At 29.3% G+C, this 21959-nt stretch overlaps 1 protein-coding gene across 1 annotated transcript; it reads left to right on the top strand.

The window, feature by feature from the left end:
- Positions 1-4007: 4007 nt before the first annotated feature.
- On the top strand, positions 4008-20897 carry Phum_PHUM502480 (potassium channel kcnq, putative; the record flags this gene model as incomplete). Its single annotated transcript, XM_002430815.1, has 10 exons — positions 4008-4141; positions 6561-6695; positions 8732-8990; positions 9278-9517; positions 9598-9782; positions 12239-12396; positions 12552-12584; positions 18120-18190; positions 20400-20527; positions 20663-20897. 10 exons carry the CDS (start codon positions 4008-4010, stop codon positions 20895-20897), a joined length of 1578 nt encoding a protein of 525 aa, XP_002430860.1.
- Positions 20898-21959: the final 1062 nt, after the last annotated feature.

Below are 21959 nucleotides of genomic sequence, written 5' to 3' on the forward strand. Positions count from 1 at the left end.
TTCCCTTCCTCCTTCCGTACGAAAAAAGGGGAGAAAACGAGTGTTCAAAAAAAAGGAAATGAGAGGGAGCAAAGAAAAGAAAGGGAAAGAAGGAGAGAGAAAGAGACTCACTAATTTCACAGCCTGGTCCGAATTATTTAAAAAAGATTCTTTTGACGTCACCGTTTTAAAATCGATGACGTATGTATGACGTCAAATACGGAAACTTTTCGGGGATTGGCGTGATTTCAAACGACAAAGAAACAAAATATTTAATTTCTTTTTTTTTTTCTTTTTTTTCTTTTCTCCTGACACGTGACTTAAATATTTTCACTTTTTTTTTATTTTTATTTTTTTTTTGTAATTTTTAATTTTTTAATTTTATTTTTTCTATTGACACTTTTTTTTTTTCTTTTTAAATCTCTTTTCGAAAGGATTTATTTATTTTTTTCCCGATTTTATTTTAAAGGTTAATTTTCCATTGATTGATTGATTGATTGATTGATTGACTTTTTTCCCCATTCACCTTTTCACTGAATGTTTTGTTTTGTTTTTAAAATTCAAACAGACAACAAACAAACGTATTTTTGTTTTTGTTTTGTTTTAGAAAACCGAAAAAAAAATCCTGTGTGTGTGTGTGAGTGTGAGAGAGAGAGAGAAAGAAAGAAACAGTGTGTGTGTGTGAGTGTGAGAGAGAGAGAGAAAGAAATAGAGTGTGTGTGTGAGAGAGAGAGAGAGAGATTATAAATTTATTTTGTCATATTCATTAACATCAATTATTATTATTATTATTATTATTTATATTAATAACGAAAACTAATTAATTTTTATTAATTTATTTATTTTTAATTAGGATCTTTTTTTCTACCCCCCCCCCTCTCCCCCGTCTTTTGTCCGTTCGTTTGTATTTTTTATGACGTAACAATTACGCGCGTACGGGAACGCATACATAAGTTACATGAGAGCCAATAATTTATTTATTAAATTTTTCATTAGAAGGAAAATTTTTATTTATTTATTTATTCATTCATTTTATTTTTATTAAATAATTTTTATCTTTTATTATTATCATTATTGTTATTTTTTTTTTTGTCACTGTTGTTATTGTAACAAAAGAATGAGAAAGAAAGAAAGAAAGAAAGAAAGAAAGAAAGAAAGAAAGAAAGAAAGAAAGAAAGAAAGAAAGAAAGAAAGAAAGAAAAAAGAAAAGAAAAAGGGAAACTGGAAAAAAAAAAAATTCAATATGGCAGATTTGAAAAGTTATTATTATTATAAGTTTTTTCGTATTGTTATTTTTAAATCGTATTGAAAAACAATTTTGTTTGTATAAATAGATCGATGGAAGTCGTCGTTTGTTTGTTTGTTTTGAAGGGAAAAATAAAAAAAAAGAAAGAAAATCTTTAAGTTTGTTCGTTCTTTCGTTCGTTTTTTTTAAGTGAAAGTGTAACCTTTTTTTTTTTTCTTTTATTTTTCCGATCGTTTGTTTGTTTGCCTGTTTGTTTGTTTGTTTGTTTGTTTGACCGTTCAGAATCGTTTCGTGTTCTTTTTTTTTTTTATTTCTTATTCGTTTTTTTTAAGTGAAAGTGTAACCTTTTTTTTTTTTTCTTTTATTTTTCCGATCGTTTGTTTGTTTGCCTGTTTGTTTGTTTGTTTGTTTGACCGTTCAAAATCGTTTCGTGTTCTTTTTTTTTTTTATTTCTTTTTCGTTTTTTTTAAGTGAAAGTGTAACCTTTTTTTTTTTCTTTTATTTTTCCGATCGTTTGTTTGTTTGCCTGTTTGTTTGTTTGTTTGTTTGACCGTTCAGAATCGTTTCGGGTTCTTTTTTTTTTTTTATTTCTTATTCTTCGGGATTTTTATTTAAAACGAAAAAGAAAAAAAAATTTCCCGTTTATCTTCTTCTCGTTTGTTTTCTTTTTTTGTTTGCTTTTTTTTTTCCTAATTCAGAAATCGAACAAAAAAGGAAATAAAAATTTTCCCGCGTAAATTTTGTCTCCGTAAAAAAAAGGGTAAAAAAAAAACTTTCATCCCCCTCCCTTTTTTTTTTTTTTTAAATTGTATTGACCACTCGAGCGAGTTTAAAAATTGTCGGTTTTTTTTTTTTTTTTTTTTTTTTCGTTGAGCAACAACAACACCTTTTTTCCATTTTTCCATTTTTTTGTAAAGCAGACGATATTTTTTTTTTTAACGTTGTTTTACATCGTTAAATTCTTTCGATAGTGGGAAAAACTATTTTCATTCTCTTCGATAGATTTTGTCAAGTTAATAAATTATTTTTATCTTTTTTTTTTTTTTTTTTGCGTAATCGAAAATATTAAACTTTTTTTTTTCCCCCTCCGTTACGTTGGTAATGACTGTAATAAATTTTAATAATTGCATTTGATTTCCCCCCCCCTCTCCCCCGCTCATCTCAATGTCGTATCATTCCGTTAAACGACGACGATAAAAAAAAAAAAAAAAAAAAAAAAAAACATTACTTAAACCCTAAAATGTTTTTTTTTTTTTTTTTGGTCTATAATAAATGTTGTAAACACAAAATTAAAATTTAATTCTCGTGTAAAATTTATTGACAAATTTAAAAATAATAAAGAGTCGATAAAAAAGAGAAAAAAAAACCAATTATTATTATTATTATTGACGTACACTAAACAAACAACAAACTGAAAAAAATCAACGTTTGTTTGTTTGTTTTTTTTTTTTAAAATAATTTTAACGTAAAACTTTCATCGCGTGGAATTTTTTTTTATTTTTGCCTTTAAATTAAATAATTAATTCGTTTTATTATTATTATTATTATTATTATTATTATTATTATTATTATTATTATTATTATTATTATTATTATTATTATTAATTAATGACAACGTCACGTCACCTGATCGAGATGGGTTCGATTATGATAACTAATCGTCGGTCGTAATTTCAAAAGTGTGGCAACGGATTTATATAATTATTGTGTTGGGGAGGGGAGGAGGAGGGAAGAGGGTAAAAAATTAAAAGGGGGGGGGTAAAAAAACCGTAAACGTTTTGATAATAATGATAATTATAGTCGTGATGACGACGACGATGACGATGACGATTAAGATGATAATATAAGAAAATAAAAAATAAACAAAATAAAAGTTGTTGGTGTCGTCACTTCCGGCGTGTCGATTCGATATTTGTATTTATATCGTTCAAACCGGACGTTAATAATTAAATAAAATGGCGCCCGACAAATGTATATTCATATATATATATATATATATATATATATATATATATATATATATATATATATATATATATATTTACGTGAGGCCATTTTATTTATTCATTAACCGCAAACCGACATTTACATTAATATATGGGAAGACGACATTTTGTAAAATGTATTTTTAACATTATTATTATTATTATTTTCATTTATTTATTTTTCCGTGCGTGCGTGCGTGAATGCGTAAGAAAAATAACTTATTAAAATAATAATAATAATAATAATAATAATAATAATAATAATAAGAATGAAATCAAATAAAATACGCAAGTTGAATGGGAAAAATTTTTCTTTCTTTCAACAAAAACATTTTATTGGTTTAAATTTCAATGACGCCATATTGCAAAATATCAATGTTTACAAAAGAAAAGTAAAATAAAATAAAATGAAATACAATTTTTTTTTTTTTTTTTTACTTTGCCGGAAACGGATATGAAAAAGATTCGAGATTTCGAAATAATATAAAATAAAATGAAAAAATTTTCTGGTTGTTGAAAATCTAGTTCGAAAGAAAAAAAAAAAAAAATTGTAAGTCAATCGTTATGATTTATTCATATTATTATTATTATTATTATTATTATTATTGTTGTTGTTGTTGTTGTTGTTGTGTACGTTTGGGTTCTTCTTAAATTTCATTCACTCAATAATAAATACATATATATGTAATTATAAATAGAATTTGTTTGTTATTATAAATAAATTGTTTGTTGTGTGTTTTAACAGGTCCTCGGAGCGAAAAAGTGAAAAAACGAAAAGTAGACTCCAACAACCTCGCATGAGTTTGTTGGGTAAACCTCTCAACTATCGCGCCAACCGCCGCGACGCTCGTTATAGAAGATTACAAACAAGAGTCTATAATTTTTTAGAACGTCCTAGAGGAGTACAAGCTATTTTGTATCATATTATAGTGTGAGTATTTAATTTCTTATATCGAAACGACGACGATTATTCCCCTTAGTAATGACGAAAAAAAAACTTAAATCATATAGTAAATAAACAAGTATCATTTTACATCATAGAGATAATAAAAAAAAAAAAAAAAAAAAAAAAAAGTTTATTGAATAACAAGGGTGGCAAAATTTTGTTTACAAAATTGAATTTTTCTTTGATTTTGTAAAGAGGTAACAAGTTATTATTATTATTATTATTATTAATTAACGGTTTTAATAGATTACCGTTGTCAATATTATTATTATTATTATTACGTTCGCTTTTATAAAAGATTAAATCTACGTTTTCCGTGGGACGGAAAAAAAAACATTTTAACGTCTACATGAAGAAATTTCGAATCGAATATTCTAGAATGAATAACAAACAATATGCGTTGTTATTGAACAATGCGAGAGAGAGAGTTTGTTTTACGCAAAAGCGATTGTGTGGTAGGGTTTCCGGTTCCGGTTTTCTCCACTATAACCCGAATTATTTCCGTTTTTATTTCACGCATTCTTTCACCCATTTCAATTTTTCAATTTCTTTTATTTTTCCAGTCATTTTTATTTTGGGAGGGAGGAGAGGAGGGGGATTTTCCACAATTTTCTTTTCTATCCGCGTTTGTCTATCATTTGCAAAACAGCGAAACGGTTTTCTCTGAACGATGACTTTTCCGTCGGGAAAATAATCGAAACCTAATTGCGTTTTTGCAATTAGAAAATGGAAAATTTCAGGCACGGCCCCCAAAACGCATTAAATTTTAATTTTAAAAAATTATTATTATTATTATTATTATTAACATTTTTCGTCTTTTTACCGTCATCGTGTAAAAACATCCAACAGAAAAAAAGGAAAAAAAAAAAAAAAAATTTTCTCTTTTTTTTTAATGACGTCATTTAAATATTCTTAAAACAATTATAATTTGCTTTTCTAAAAACATCAAGGAAAGTAGGAAGTGGGAGGAGGAGGAGGAGGAGGAGGAGGAAGAGGGAAAGGGAAGGGGAAAGAAAAAACAACAGGATTAAAAAACAAAAAACTAATTTTTTTTTTTTTTTTAAAAAAAAAAAAGGATGAATCGGGAACGAGGAGGGATGATGATGGAAAGAAGAAAAGAGATGAGAGAAGGAAAAGAGGAGGGGGGGGGGAGGTCGAAAAAAAGAAGAAATTTTTTTTTTTTTTCTTTTTTCCCAGAAACTCTTTTTCTCATTTAATCCTGTGGGACCCGTTGAAAGGGAAAAAAAATAAAATAAAATAAAAGAAAGAAAGGCGGCGGGTAAACAACTAATCGTAAAAGACTTTCAAACTTAAAATTTTGATATTTTGATATCGCGTGTTAATTTCCCTTAAGGTTTTTCCTTCCTCTTGTCTAAATTTCAAATTTTTTTTTTGTTTATATCTCTGCCTCCCCCCCTTTTTTTTTTTTTAATAATTTAAAAAAAAATGGCGCGAATCACGTTTTTATATAATAATTAATAAATATTATATTAATTCGTTTTTTTGAATTGAATGCGTGGAACGGTTTCCCTAAAGCGTGTGCGTGTGCGTGTGTGTGTGTGTGTGCGTAAGTGCGTTTGGGGTAACGTTAAGTAACGGGAAATGTAAATAAAAAAAAAAAAAAAAAATTATTCGTTTGTGTTAGTAACAAGAAAAACAAGAGGGCAACCTTGGGTTTGTAGGATGCTTCGACGCCATTTTTAAATTTTACTCGAACGTAATTTAATAATAATAATAATAATAATAACAGTAATTTTCTTTTAAATGCGTGAGCGTGCGTTGTTTTATGCGTACATTTTCAAGTACACGTTTTTTTTTCAAATTTGAAAAATTTAATATTTATATATAAAAAATTCATGAAAAAAAAAAAATTTTTTTTTGTACGTTTCACAATTTCTTTCCGTTTATGAAATTGTTGAAATTCAAAAAAAAAACGAATAAAAAATTTTATGTACATATATATATTAATTTTTATTTTATTTTATATTTTTTATTAATAATAATAATAATAATAATAATAATAATAATAATAATAATAATAATAATTTTTTGCATTTCTTTACCGTTTTTCCAGTAAAAAATAAAACGGTAGATTTTATTATTAATTTTTTTTTCCTGTTTCACAAAGAGATGGAGAGGGAGAGGGGGAGGGCGAGAGAGGAGGGACAGGGAGGGGAGAGGGAGGGAGGAAGAGAGAGAGGGGGAAAGAGAGAGAGAGAGAGAGAATTGTTTAATTTATTTCGATAAATTTTATTTATTTATTTATTTAGGAGATATTTTTTTTCGGGGAAAAAAATAAAACACCAACCATTTCCTGTTTTTGTCCGAGTCGAATCGTTGTACCGGAAACGGAAACAAACAAACGTACGTAATTAATACTCGTTTTTATTATTTTGTGTTACAGATTTTTTGTGGTGTTTTCGTGCCTTGCTCTCAGCGTGTTTGCCACAATTAAAGAATATCAAGTCCAAGCTGAGATTTTGCTTTTCTACATGGAAATAATTGTTGTCGTTTGGTTTTCAATTGAATTTTTTCTCAGGTATGTTTTTTTTTTTATATATTTTATTACGTCATCGCCGGTTCGATTTTCTCTAAAGAGTCGGGATCGATATCGAATCGAGATCGATTTTTTTTTTTTTCTCTCCCAAAAAAAAAAAAAAAAAAGAAAAATAAATTTCAATATTGTCGAAATCATGGAAACGTAAAAATTGTTATCAAATTAATTAAAGTCGGAAATATACAGAAAAAAAAAAACTGGAAAACTGGAAAAAAATTTTCATGCTGAGAATACATTTTCTGGAAATGAAATTGTCGCCTAAAGGAAATGATATTATCCAGAAAATGCCGTTTTCTTTTTTTTTATCGAAAAAGATAAGAAAAAAAATTAGGTTGAAGGAAAAAAAAAAAAAAAAAAGAAAGTCAACCCGTCGGAAAAACCTTTTTTTTTTTTTTTTTTTTTTCCTTCCATTAAGTAGATTTAAAAAAATCATCATCATCATTATCATTGTCCTTCCTTCCAGCATATGATCTTAAATTATTGTAAAAAAATTTTTTTTTTTTTTTTTTTAATACGAAAAGAAAAGAACAAATTTTCCAATTTTCCAGTTAATAATTTTTTAAACGTTGGCTATTCTGAAAAAAGAGAGAGAGAGAGAGAGAAAGAAAACTTACTGGAATTTTAATTATTTCTCGAAACTTACAACGACCAAAAAAAAAAAAAAACTTACCTATTATTATTATTATTTTTGTTGTTTGTGACGTCATTCAAAATGGCGTCTTTTAAATCATTCCCAAAAAAAAATTTAATTTTATTTATCTTTTTCAACGGTCAATGGGAAAAACGATAACTTTTTTTGTTCAGTAAAAAATTTTAGCAATAAGTATTGGAAAGAAAGAAAGAAAGTAAAAATTCCATAGAGAAAAATAATTTTGAGTCAGAGTTCGACCCAACGGTCCGATCGTGTAATTTAACCGACTTTCTGAACGTACTCCAATTAAAAAAAAAGAGAGAGAAGAAAAAAAAAAATAAAATCTTGACTATAAGTTGACTCATTTTGAAATATGTAAATCTTACAGAGTCGTAGTTCTTTTAAAAAAAAGTAAATCATTTGTTTCCTTCTTTTAAAAAAAAAAATCTCATTTATTCCGATGATATCCTTTTTTACACTTTTCCTTTAAAAAAAAAAAAAAATGGCGGATTTTCGAAACGTTCCATAGAGAAAATTTTTATTTGATTTAAAATTAAGTGCGTGTGTGTGCGTGCGTGCGTGTGCGTGTACGATTGATAAATTCGCTAAAAATCGATCCTTCTATTATTATTATTATTATATATTATTATAAACTTTAAACGCAAAACAATTTGACTTTCTAATTTTTTTTTTTTTTTTTGACAAAAAAAATTATTTGCCAGATTTTCTTGACACGGATTATTTTGTTGCCAAAAGATACACACACACACACGCCGAACGGTTTTTTTAAAATTTAAATTTAAAAAAAAAAGGGAAAACTATTTTGAAAACAAACAAACAAACAACCAAAACAACTATTATTATATTAACTTAATTATAAATTAATTATATGTTATCAATGAATTGATGTTATAGTTTTGACGTCACAAATTCTTTTGTTTTCATTATTTGCTTGTTTGTTTGTTATCGTTTTTTCTTTTTAAACGTGGGAAACGATACATAAAAAGAAAAGAAAACAGGGAAATTATTATTATTATTATTACAATTATAATTTTCCCAACAAGTTTTCCTTTTTTTTTTTTTTTTAATTAGTCGTCTGCTGATAAAATCATTTTTAAACGTTTTTAAACGACAGAAAAACTAACGTGTCCATGAATATTTCATTAGATATATAATCGTCGCGCCATTTTTTTTTTTTAACGAATTTTAAAAAGGATTAGTAGTTAATCTTTTTTTACGAACGAACAAATGTCATTTTATATTAATTACGAATCTCATACGAAAGGGAAAACGATTTATTCGAAATAAAAATGGCGCGAAAGGTTTGGAATATTCTAATGAAGGATCACTATTTCATTTGAATTTTTTTGTTTGTAATTTTAAACAGGTTATGGTCGTCGGGATGTCGATCCAGGTACCAAGGATGGTTAGGAAGGTTAAAATTTTTACAAAGACCTTTTTGCATAGTCGATGTGATAACGATAGCAGCGTCGTTAGTTGTTTTATCCGTTGGAGTAAACGGTCAAGTAATGGCTGCTTCAGCCTTAAGAGGACTCAGGTTTTTTCAAATACTTCGAATGGTTCGAATGGATCGTAGAGGAGGAACATGGAAATTATTGGGTTCGGTCGTTTATGCTCATCGTCAAGTAAGTTTTTTCTTTCTCTCTCTCCTTCTCTCTCTCTCTCTCTCTCTCTTTCTTTTTTTTTGTCTTTAAAGGTTTCGAAAGAAACGCCTACTGCTTTATGTCCGCAGGCGGTTAAGTAACTTTTTCTTATTTAATCCATCCTGCGGATAAGTGTTATGAGTTTTAAATGGAGCCCACCCGAAGGTTTACATGTCTTTCAAGTTGACCCGCCATTTTTTTTTTTTTTTCTTTAAAATGTTTTTTAAAATTCAATCTGGTTTGTGACGTCATTGATTTTTCGTTTGCAGGAACTGATAACAACGTTATACATAGGCTTCCTAGGATTAATATTCGCATCATTTTTGGTTTATCTCGCTGAAAAAGATGCCAATCCGAAAAATTTTAGTAATTTTGCCGACGCTCTATGGTGGGGCGTAATTACTCTATGCACCGTAGGCTACGGTGACACGGTACCTGCCACGTGGCAGGGTAAATTAATTGCCAGTTTTTGTGCATTATTAGGGATTAGTTTTTTTGCGTTACCAGCGGTAAGATTGTCATTATTTTTAACGAAACGCCATGTTTTTTTTTTTTTTTTTTGAAAAATGGTTTTGATTTTTGTCTCCAGGGGATTTTGGGTAGTGGATTCGCCTTAAAAGTTCAACAACAACAAAGACAAAAGCACATGATTAGAAGAAGGCAACCGGCAGCCACATTGATACAATGTTTATGGAGGTGTTACGCCGCGGATGAACATTCTCTAAGTGTCGCCACGTGGAAAATTCATCAAATTCCTCTTCCGAGTCCTCCATCGTAAGTTTTTTTTTTTTTCTTTTTCCTTTTTCTCGTATTTTAAAATCAATTCTTTTCAATGGTAAAATTAGATGAATTGATAAGAAAAGTGAGAAAAAAAAAAAACTAAAAAAAATTTCGTCTGCTAACCGGTTCAACATCGGAAATTTTATTTTTTATTTTTTGTCCATTTCGATTTGATTTTAATTTTTGAAATTTTGTTGGTAGCCCTTTCTTTAAAAAAAAAAAAAATTGTCGGTCAAAAAGTTTTAAAACTTTAAAAAACTTTTTTCTTTCTTTTTCTTTTTGATTCCTTTTCTTCAAAAAGAGAAAAACCAAATTAGTTGGAGTAAAGGAAAAAAGGAAAAAAAGGAAAAAAAAAGGAAAAAAAAGGAAAAATTTTATTTAAAAAGGATTTTGTAACTTAATTTTCCATGCAGGTTTTCCATTTTCCACGTTCCTTTTCCTCTCTCCCTCACCGTCGTTTTTCCCTCTCTTTTTTTTTTCATTTTACCTTCTTTTTCGTCTCCTTCACATTCCCCCTCCCTTCCCTCAAAAAAAAAAAAAGAAAGAAAAAAAGGAATAGAAAAATAAGAAGAAGAAGAATAATAATTTATCATTTTCCCAAAAAATAATAATTTATTATTATTATTATTATTATGTATTTTCGGGTACTTTTACTGTCATTTTTAAAGGTTTAATTTTTATTTTTTTTCCCCGACAGCGGAAAATTTTTTCGCGAAATCATTTTTTTTGTAATAATTTACTCTTTTACGGGTTCGTCGCTTCTTGTTGTTCGTGTACTATTGGATGAATGTACGAAAAATTGTTTCCCTCATGTTTACCTTATCGTAATTTATTTCATTTAACGATTCGCATTAAAGCGGGTAAAATTCAATGTGTTGCGAAAACTCGATAAAATTTTTTTTGTTTTTCGCGGAACTTGAAACATTTTCGCGGGTACTCGTTTAATAGCGAAATTTAAAAACTTTACCATCTGATAATAATTATGATGATAATAATATTACTTCATTCAGATTTGCCTAACTCAAAATTATATCCTTTTGATCGTTCACGGATTCGTAATCCCAAAAAAAAAAAAAAATCAAAAATCTTCTTACTTATCTCCCGTTCAAAAAAAAAAAAAAATGGCCGAAAATTGAATTTGAGAAAAAAAAGGGGATCCTTTCAAAGGGGATTTTCAAAAAAAAAAAAAAAATGGATGAATATTTACGCCTTAAGAGCAAAGCACGTCACACCCCGAAAATAAAATTATTATTATTATTATTATTATTATTATTATTTTTTGTTGTTGTTGTTTTTGTGATTGATGATAGGAAAACACCCGCCGATACCGAGAAGACATTTTTAGATAGGATTCAACCTACGAGTTCTTCTCTGTAAGTTTCAACAAAAAAATTTTTCTCCAGGTTTTTTTTTTTTCATTTTCTTAATTTTCTTAAATTTTTTTTTTTCTTCTCTTTTACTTTTTTCAACCCCCCCCCTCCCACAATCACCACTACCATTTGTTTCTAATTGATTTTTTAAGTATTATTATTATTATTTTTTATTGCATGAGTTAATAATTGATTGTTTAATTTTTTTTTTTTTTTTGTTTTGTTTTTTCTCCGGTAGTTTTTAGTTTATTATTATTATTATTATTATCATTATTATTATTATTATTTTTAATTTGCCTTTTTTTTTTGTTTCGGTTTTTTTTCTGGAACAAATAGAAGAGAAGAAGTAGTAGGCTTATTTATCGCTAATTAATTGCTAATTAGAAAATTTTCATTCGAAAAAAAAAAATTTCGAATTTTAATAAATTAATTAGAAAACACACACACACGTACACGTGCACGCACGTAATTGATGACGTCATGTTGTTTATTTTTTTATGACGACACAATCGACATTACGTCACTCTCTCAATCAGAGAGCGAATTTTTTTTTTTTCTTTTTTTTTTTTTTGGATTTTTATTCATCACCGTAATTCTTAACGTGTAAACAGCGTTTTGTGAACTTTGAACCTTTGACCTTACCATCTTCCTCCTTCATTCTCACATAGGTTGTTTTAAAAAGAGTAAGAGAGAGAGAGAGAGAGAATTTAGCGAAACCTCTGAGTAATTTTTTTTTTATTTATTTTTAGTTTGCTTTTGTAGAAAGAAAAAGGCATTTTAATATTGATAAGTACCCCACACACGTTTATATACACACGCTTTTCTGCGGTAGTTTTGTTCCCCTCCCCTCCCCTCCCCCCGTAACCGACGAAATTTCCCACTTTTTTCGGTAGTTAAAAAAAAAAAAAAAAAGAAAAGAAATGGCTTCTGCTCTTTTTTTTAATGCTATCATTTAGCTCTATCATTTAGTTTGACACGAATCTATTACGAACTTAAACGATCGTGATGATGATGATAATGATGACGATGGTAGGAAAAAAAAAATAATAATAATAATATTTTAATGTATTTATTTTCCAGGATGGTTTCTTCCAGTTTTAAGCATAATGCTTCCTTTGTTTCGAGACTTCCGACAATTAGAAGGCATAAAAGCACGTCTTTTCATAGTCCTTTGACAAAAGGTGCCGCCGGATTGACGAGAAATTCCGGTGATGTTCGAGCTTCCTCCGACAATTTAGGTAAACAAAAAAAAATTTTTTTTCTTTATATTAAATTTCGAATTATCGTTCGTGTCACCAGAAAAGGTGAAGTGGAAGGAAATGAAAAAGAAAAAAAAACCATAGAGTTCTTTACATTATTATTATTATTATTAAGGGGAAAAAAATATTTGCAGGTACAAGTGGAAACGTTCAAACTTTAAACGGGAGTCACAGTGAGGATTCCGTTGCTGAAACTGCATTATCGAAAAAAAATTCTGACGGTGAGTTTTCCGAATCATTTTCCTTTTTCTCAAACAAAATTTTCTTTTGATGGGGGTAAAAAGAAAATTTTTTGTTTTTGTTTGTTTGTTCATGGTTATCATCAAGTGGTTTTAGAATTTAAAATGCATTTTTGAGCTTTATACGTTCTCTCGTGCGGTTCCAAAGTTTTGTCGTCTTTTTTTAAACATTCTTTTATCGTTTTGAAAATCATCGAATTTTCTTCCATTGTTTCGCTTATCACTTTCACGTTCCAGGTTTTTCCGTCGAACTTGAATTTCGAAAAAAAAAAAAAAAAAAAATTTATTGTTTATTTCGATAAAGTGTGAGAATTTGATAGGAAAAAAGGGGTTAAAAAGAATGTATGATGATGATGCTAATATGAAGGTAAAAAAAAATTAATAATTTATCAACGATTTTAAACGTGGCAGTAGAAAAAGGAAAAAAAAGAAATTTTTTTTTCTACCAATACTTACGAAATTCATTTTTTTAAGAAAGCAATAAATTGTTTTTTTCAACGGTTCGTTTTTATCCTCGTTCGTGTTGTTAATTAAAAAATTTTTCATTTGAGCTAAAACAACCAACCATAGAGTAAATAAACAATAATAATAATAATATTCGATTTAAAAGATAAAAAAAAAAAAAATGAAAACTTACATTCGGTCACGTTTTCACGTTTCAAACAAAATTTCATATTTTCATTTTCTTCTTCGTAACTTTCGTCGGATTCTTCGCTTGTCGTGTCAACAGAATCTTCATCGTCGCTCCTGCTGTCGTCGTTGCTGACGCCGCCGCCGTCGCCATCATCGTCATCGCTGCTGTCACTATCATCTTTAACGTTTTCTTTTTTTATCTTTTCGTCGTAATTTTTAACGACGACTCCTACTCCTCCTACTTCTCCTACTCCGCCTACTCCATCGTCATTTTTCATTTTTCTATCATCTTTTATTCTGACTTGTTCTCCTTCATCATCTTTTATTTTTTTATTTCCTTTTTCGTCGAAATTTTTTCTTTCGTTTTTTTTACAACACGCGATCGTCACTGTCAGTAAAAAAATAAACATTAAAAATTTACCTTTCATCTTACAAAAACGGTTCTGTCTCTATCTCTCTCTCACTCTCTCTCTCTCTTTCTTTTGTTCGTTTGTGTTCTCCGAAAGAGAGTAAACGCATAAATGCGACAGAATAAAACGGAATCATTTTTTAAAAAGTGGGGGAAAAGGGGGGGAAAGAGCGAGTGGGGGGAAATTAAATTTTGCGGGACACGCGATAACTCACTTATTATTATTATTAATTTTGTGTCGTTTGTTTGTTTGTTTTTGTATTTGATTTTATAAACGTTTGTTCGTTTGTTTAGAAGTATTTAGGTTTTGTTATTTAATCGTAACGACAATCGCAACATCAGATCGCAAATGATTATTATTTCCTTTAAATTTCAATAAAAGAGGAAATCATTTGAAATTTTTTTTTTTTTTACGTACGTGTGATGTGATTAAATTAAATTACGCGCGTCAACAATAGTCGTCGTCGTCGTCGGTTGGCAACCCTGTCACGAAAATAATTTTTTTTTTTTGTGTTGTTATTGAGGTCAAAAAAAATTTATTGAATATCGCGAATAATTTCCGCGAGCGATATAAATTACTACGCCGCGAGACGTGCGAAGGTCGAACGAACAAACAGAACGCAAAAAAAAAAAAAAACCGGAAATGAAAATGAAAATTATTTGTGACGTCACTCTTCGCGCGAGTGAAAATTTCTAATGTTTCCTTGTCATTTTTCCGAAAGAAAATTTTTTTTTTTTGTTTTGTTTTGTTTTAAGGTTCCCAAAATTTTAATTTAATCGTTTCTTTTCCCCCCTTTAACGTGAATTTTGTTTTATTTTCTTCTTCCACGATTTATTTATTTTCTTATAATCCGTATTTTGTTTCCTTTTAAACGTTTTAGCGATATTTTATAAAGAGTTTTCCTTCTATTTCTTTCTCTCTCTCACTCTCTCTTTTTTTCTTTCTCTTTCTTTCTCTCTCTCACTCTCTCTCTTTTTCTTTCTCTTTCTTTCTCTCTCTCACTCTCTCTCTTTTTCTTTCCTTTCTTTCTCTCTCTCTCTCTCTTTCTCTTTCTCTTTCTCTCCCTCGAATTTAGCTTTTATAAATTTTTTGACAGGTTTATTAAGTGTTATTAGTTGTTATTACATTTATTTTAAAAACTTTTATTATTATTATTATTATTATTTTCTTTACTTTTAATAATAATAACGACAAATTTTCCTTTGTTTTTCTTTATAATCATCATTATTTCGGGGGGTTTTGTTTTCATTCATTCGATGCCAGAGAAACAAATTTCACCCACCGGGTTTCGACGGTGCTTTCGGTTTATTAGGTTTTTTTTTTTTTCGGAAAATGTGGTCTGTTCCGTTTCCACGCGCAGTTTCCGGTTTGAAATTTTCCAAAATATATTTTTTGTAATATTACCCCCTTGAGCGATTAAATATGAGACCCGTGATTACATATTTTTTTCTTTTTTGTTTTTGGGAGACTCGATCCGCGTTAGTGTACGTCACTTCCGTTTTACGTTTTTCGAAAAAAAAAAGAAGAAAAAAATGAAAATCATCAGAAATCACACGTGAAGGGGATTCACGCGCGTTTTTTTTAAATAAAAAAAAAAGAAAATTTTTTAAACCGGAAATAAATGTTAAAAAAGGAAATGAAGAAAATAAATGAAACGGAAGTTGATTATATAGACTTGTCACTTGAATAAAAAAATTAAAAAAAAAAGAAAAAGTTCGTTAAACTTTAAACCCAAAACGGAAAAAAAAACAAAACAGGAGGAGGGAGGGGAAGGGGAGGGGAGGGGAGAAGACAAATGTTACGTCACAGGTTTCTTTATCATTTATTTCCTTAACGTTCTATTAACCGACGGGACTTTTTTACCTGAAGAAATTTTCTTTAATTCCATTTCACAAAAAAGGAAAAAAGGGAAAACGAAAGAAAGAGAGAGAGAGAAAGAGGGGAGGGGGAAACGAAATGATCGGTTATAATTTTCATTAAATATTTAAATAATGAAAATTTTCCGACTTAATTAAAATAAAAAATTAAAATTAAAAAAAAAATTTTTTTTTTTTTTAACCGAGTCGGAAAATAAAAACCGGAAACCGGAAGTTATTTTTATCCGCTCCTTTTCTCTCACTAACTCCTCTCTCTGCATTTCCCGCGTTTTTTTATTTTTTTTTATTTTTTCTTAACCGAAATTCAAAACTCCGTAAATTTTTCTTTTTTTTTCTTTTTTCTTTTTTTTTTCGTTTTTGTGGTTTTTTTTTCTTCTTTTTCTTTTTCTTTGTTTATTTAAATTTTTTTTCTTCTGCTGCTCTTTTTTTTCTTTTTTTTTTGTAGTTGCGGAAATTTTTTCCTTTTTTTAAAAACATTTCATCCGTGAATTTTTCTATTTAACGTTTGTTGTTTGTTTGTTTGTTTTTATCGTTGTTGTCGCTTTCACTTTTTCTTTTTTTTTTTTTTTACTCTCTCTCTTTCTTTCTTTCTTTCGATAGTCACGTTCGTTCGAATATTCTCTCTCTCTCTCTCTCTCATCATTGTTTTACATATTTGTTTTTTGGAGAAACCGTTTTGACTGGAGAACTCGTACTTTTCCAAACCCTGTTGGAATTTTCCTCTTCCTCTCGTTTCTCCCGATTTCCCGACTCATTAGGTTTTTATTTATTATTATTATTATTATTATTATTTTAACGTTAATAACGAATTTTTTCGAGTTGAAAAGTTTCCAGGCAGGTTTGTTAAAATAAAATTTCAGAAAAAAATTTTCTCATTTTTGCTTTAGCAATGCTGGAATGGAGTAAGAACAGAGCTAGAAAGAAGAAATTATCGAATCTATTGAGTCCGTGTCAAGAAGAAGAAACTCCTGATGAACGTAAGGAAAATTAACCAAAAAAAAAAAAAAAAAAAAACTCAACAATTTCTATTATTATTATTATTACTATGACGGAATCAAAATCAATTTTGAATAGTTTTTCTCTTTTTTTTTTTTTTTTTTTTTTATTCTGCTGCATTGCCTTTTGTTTTTCGCTTTCACTAACATTTTTTTTTTTTTCCTGTTTCGAATTTTCCGAAAATTCGAAAACGAAAGGAGATAATATTCGATTTGTTCAGAATTGTACGAAAACAATTTTCCGTTGGCGGGGAGGGAGGAGGGGTGGGTAGGGGTAGGGGAGTGCTTGTTTGGAAAAGTTTTTTTTTGTTCGATGAGAGATGAAAAACGCGCGTAAGTAAAAATTATTCAAATTTCAAAAATTTTGCCTTTTTTTGATTTTAAAATTTTGCTTTTTTTTTTTTTTTTTTTTTTTACTCCAGCACACGTAATAATAGGAAATGCTTAACGTCACAAAATTCGATTTGGTTTTTCCTGTGTGTGTGGGGAGGGGAGGGAAAAGGATGGGGAAGAAGGGGGAAAGAGAAAGGGGGAAATTTGTAAAAAATTTTTAATTAAAAAACACGGATTTTATTAGTTTTTATGGTACTCGAGGATTTAACCTTTTTTGTTGTTGACCGAAAAAAAACAAACAAACAAACAAACGATTATTTAAATCGTTTGTCACGTCAGTTCGTCAGTCAGTCACGCGTGTCGTCGCGGGTTTTTTTTTTTTTAAACACTTTGAAAACGAATATGTATATATATTTGCGTTGGGAAATTCGAGATTAAAATTATTAATTAACCTTTTAACCTTTTTTTTTTCGTGTATATAAACATACCTGAAAGGCGTCAGAAATTCCTTTGACAAAAGAATTTTTTTCCTTTTTTTTTCGCTTTTGAATCGTGTTATACCCCACTTTAATTTTTAGTATAACGTGGGAGTAGTCAATTTGTTCTTTTTTTTGTAAAGTACGCGCCACGACTTTTAACGTTTTCCTTTCGTTATTTGCCTTTGAATATTTTTTTTTTTTTATTACGTTTTGCTACGAGTCATAATCATCATTATCATCATCATCATCATCATTAACATCATTATTATTAACATCATCATCATCATCATCATCGATGACTCGTTTATAAATTGTAAAAAAAGGGGGGGATTTCGCCCCTTAGGCGAGAGAAAAAAAATTTTTTTTTTTTTTGTCTCCTCCGTAATAACATCCGGCGTGAAAAATGATTATTATTATTATCATTATTATTATTTCTTTTCCAGTTGATGATGCGTCGATCGTTTGCTTCTTCTTCCAGCGTTTTTTCTTTTTTTTTTTTTTTTCTTCCTTTCTTCCGCCACGCAAAGACGACACGGACGAGTTTTTTCTATAAAATTTTTTTTTCAAGCACACACGTTAAATAAAAATAATTTTTTATATTTTTTTTTTTTTATGCTTCTTCTGGAGTGCGTTTTTTTTATTTTTCCAGTAAAAAAATTATATATTTATAATTATCCAGCGAATCGATATCTCGTATCGAAAAAACTAATCGAAATTTTTTTTTTTATAATTTCAGATGAAGACGAAGAACCAAGGTACATACAATTAACGAATCAACATAAAGGAGCAATACGTGCAATTAGAAAAGTAAGTTTCGTTTTATTATTTATTACCACGTCGAAATATGTACCGATACCCGATCCCTTTCCTAGATTTTTTCCACGCTCACCATCAATTTTCCAGGAAACCTTTTTTTGAAGTATTTAAATTATTATTAGTCATCGCCTTCGAACGGGGAAAATTCGGGAATTTTTTTTCTCTCCTTTCCCCTGAGGCCGTTTCGTTTGCCTCCCCCCGCCCCCGTTTTTCCTTTTCCTTATCCTGTCTTCATCTTTTTTATTAACGAGTTTAATAAATCGGAAAAGTTTATTATGAGACGAATGAGGGTCATCGAGTAACGGTGGGAAAAGTTTACAAAACTAATTAGTGGGAGCAGAAGGAGTGATAGTAGTCGTGGTAGCAGTCGTGGTGGTAGTAGTAGTAGTGGTAGTAGTTTAGTACTTACTTACTTTTTAGTTAAAATATTAAGAGGGTATCGCGTTGGGAAAAATTTCCCTTTTTAACTAACGTTCTAATAAATTCTAGAACGTTCGAATTCGCTTTTCACAAAACTTTTCCACTTTGAATAATTTTTTTTTTTTTTTTTTTTTTTTTTTTACGTCATCAAAGTTTCGCAGATTCTATTTTTTTTTTTTAATTCGTTTTTGAAAAACCTCTTAAAATTTAACGGTCAAATTTTATTATCATTATCATTATTAATATTTAAATTTTTACGTTATGTCGTTATATTATTATTATTATTATTATTATTTACCAATACCGAATTCATTCAGTTTCGTCCGGGGTTTGTTTCGTCATCACGTGATTGAAAATTGTTTTGCGGGAGTCGTTTTTTTTTTTTAAATAGATAATGATAGTAATAATAATAATAATGATGATGATGATGATGATGATAATTAAATCGTTATCACGCACGAACCGTTGTTGTCGAATTTCTCCCTTTTTATATTCCCTTTTCGACCTGTTTTTTTTTTTTTTTTTTTTTTTATTCGCGTTAGCGAATCGTTAACCGATACAAAATGGAGCGGCGAAAAAAAGGAAAAAAAAAAAAGGAAAATAAAAGGAAAAAAAGGAAAAAAAGGGAAAAATTCGACGGTTGGATTTCATATATAGATAGATAGATTGAGAAACGTGACTTGTGCTGTGATTACAGATAAAATTTTACGTTGCCAAACGTAAATTTAGAGAGGCATTAAAGCCTTACGATGTGACGGACGTGATGGAACAATATTCGGCGGGACATGCTGATTTACTCGGAAGGGTTAAAGACGTACAAATAAGTTAAGTTTAATTACGTGCACGTAGAGTGAGAAAGAGAAAGAGAGAAAGAGGGAGTAAGAGAAAGAAAGAGAAAGAGAGAGAAAATTGTTTGTTTTATCTGGTTGTTATTCGTTCGTTCGTACGTACACGTGTCTTCTTAACAACTAATCGATATTAATCAATTCGTTTGTTTTTATTTTATTTGTGATTAATTATCTACAAACTACATCAATTAAAGTAACCGTAACATTAACAACAACAACAACAACAACAACCGCAAACAACAACAACAACAAAAATAGTAATAATAATGTTTGTGTGTAAAATGCGTGTTTTCCTTTGTTTTTACAATGTTATCACGTCGAATGATTAAAATGACGTCATTAATTAAAATTTTACGAGGTTATGACGAAATGATTATTTTTTATTTTCCATGAGAAAAGCGCAAAGAGAAGAAACGAGTGAGAGAGTGGGGGAGAGAGAGAGAGAGAGAGAGAGAAAATAATCAAATCTAAAAACGTTTTTATTATCACGTAACTAAAAGGTAAAAGGAATTGATAAAAGCCGTAAAATATTTTAGATTTCGATTTAAAACAATCGATAACCTCGATTGACCGGAAATAGATGGAATATTTATCAAAAAGATATCATTCGAGATTTATTTCGAGAACATGATAAAACGCTTCGCGGTTGGAAAATTTTTTTTTGTTGCTGTTGTTGTTGTTGTTGTCGACTAACGACGACGGTTAACTTTTATTTTTAAAATTCGTACAATCATCCTGATTTCCTTTAAAAAAAAAAAAAAGTCTTCTGCTCGTGTCGCATCCAAACTTTCCTTCCTTTTTTTTTTACTTTCGATATCGTTTGTTGTTTGTTTTAATTATACGAAACCAACAAAAAAAAAAAAAAGAAAAAATTGTTTTTTTCCTTTGTTTGTGCTTGCTTTCGCTTTTGTTATGGAATCCACGGCGAACAGTTAAAATACTTCGTAGCTAGGAGAAAGTTCAGGGAAGCATTGAAACCTTACGACGTAAAAGACGTCATGGAACAATATTCCTCTGGACACGCTGATTTATTAAACAGAACTAGAAATTTACAATACAGGTACGTGTTAACCGGTTAAAGGTGGATAAGAGAGAGAGAGAGAGAGAGAGAGAGAGAGAGAGATGGAAACTCTTCGTTTTATTTAAAAAAAAAAAAATTTTCTTCGTTTAATATATTTTACAATGAAATGCACAGGTTGGACCAAATATTGGGAAAACAGGGGTCAAAAGCTAAAGATGTTTACGCGAGTAAAATAAGTTTGGCATCGAGAGTAGTGAAAATAGAAAGACAAGTCGACGACATTGAAAATAAATTAGATCAATTTATGGAATTGTACATGGAAGATAGAAAAAGAATATTGACCATTCCATTGAATCAAGAACCTCAACCCCAAATAACATCAGGTACGTGTGTCACCTCCAAAGTGTAAACAAATACGAACGTGGGACGGGATTAAATAATAATAATACACGTTCGACACAGGAGGAAACTGCAGCAATTCATCGTCCGTTTCCGTTTTACCGTTGAACTCTCAATTTTTACCCAAACCGATACTAATTGAAAAAATAAGTTCGGAACCGAATTCTCCGACGTCAAAAACGACAGCATTCGTAAACAGCGAACACAGAACGACGACGGCGACGACGTCATCATCATTATCATCATCATCGGCAAAAGGAAGCGGGGATTCCCATCAAATAAAAAAAAAAGTCACGCTCAGGTTAGAAACGAACGATCGAGACGCCATTTTTATTATTATTATTTTTTCATTCGGTAAAATTTTTTTTAGCAGTTCGTTTCCTTCGTCGAACGTTAGTAGCTCAATCGTCGACGAATCCGGATCCGGAAGAGAAAATACAAAAGACGTAGTCATAATCGTTCCCACGTCCGGAAGTGGTTGCGTACAAACCGTCGTGGCGATAGACAACGATCCGGATAATTCAATGAACGATAGTTCCGGTGAGTTTTTCTTTATTTTTTTCTTTTTTCTTTTTTTTAAATCGTAGCTTTTTATCAATATCAATAATAATAATAATAATAACGATATATAACGATGATAATAATAATAATAATAATAATAATAATAATAATAATAATAATGATATCGACTCACACGTAGAATATTTTCACATGGCATTTATTTAATTTAAAGTAATTTGATTTCATAAAAAACAAAAAAAGCTTGTTTGCACGAAATTTTCTTTTTTTTTTTTTTTTTTTTTTTTTTTTTGCAAAGTTTGTTGATTTCGCAAAAGTAAAATAAAAATGGAAGCCATGAATCTCGAAACAAATAAATCGATTAATCGATTAATTAATTTCAAAAAAAAAAAAAAATTTATCGTAGAAGTAAATAAATAAATAAATAATTTTTTTTTTTTTTTGGTTTTTTTCGCAACGGTGCGAATCGATCGATAGATCGATCGATCCATCGATAAATTTTAAATAACGCATCACTAATATTAATAATAATAATAATAATAAATGAAACGTC

Source organism: Pediculus humanus, genomic scaffold (genome assembly GCF_000006295.1).
Source record: "Pediculus humanus corporis 1103172108269 genomic scaffold, whole genome shotgun sequence".
NCBI lineage: Eukaryota > Metazoa > Arthropoda > Insecta > Psocodea > Pediculidae > Pediculus > Pediculus humanus.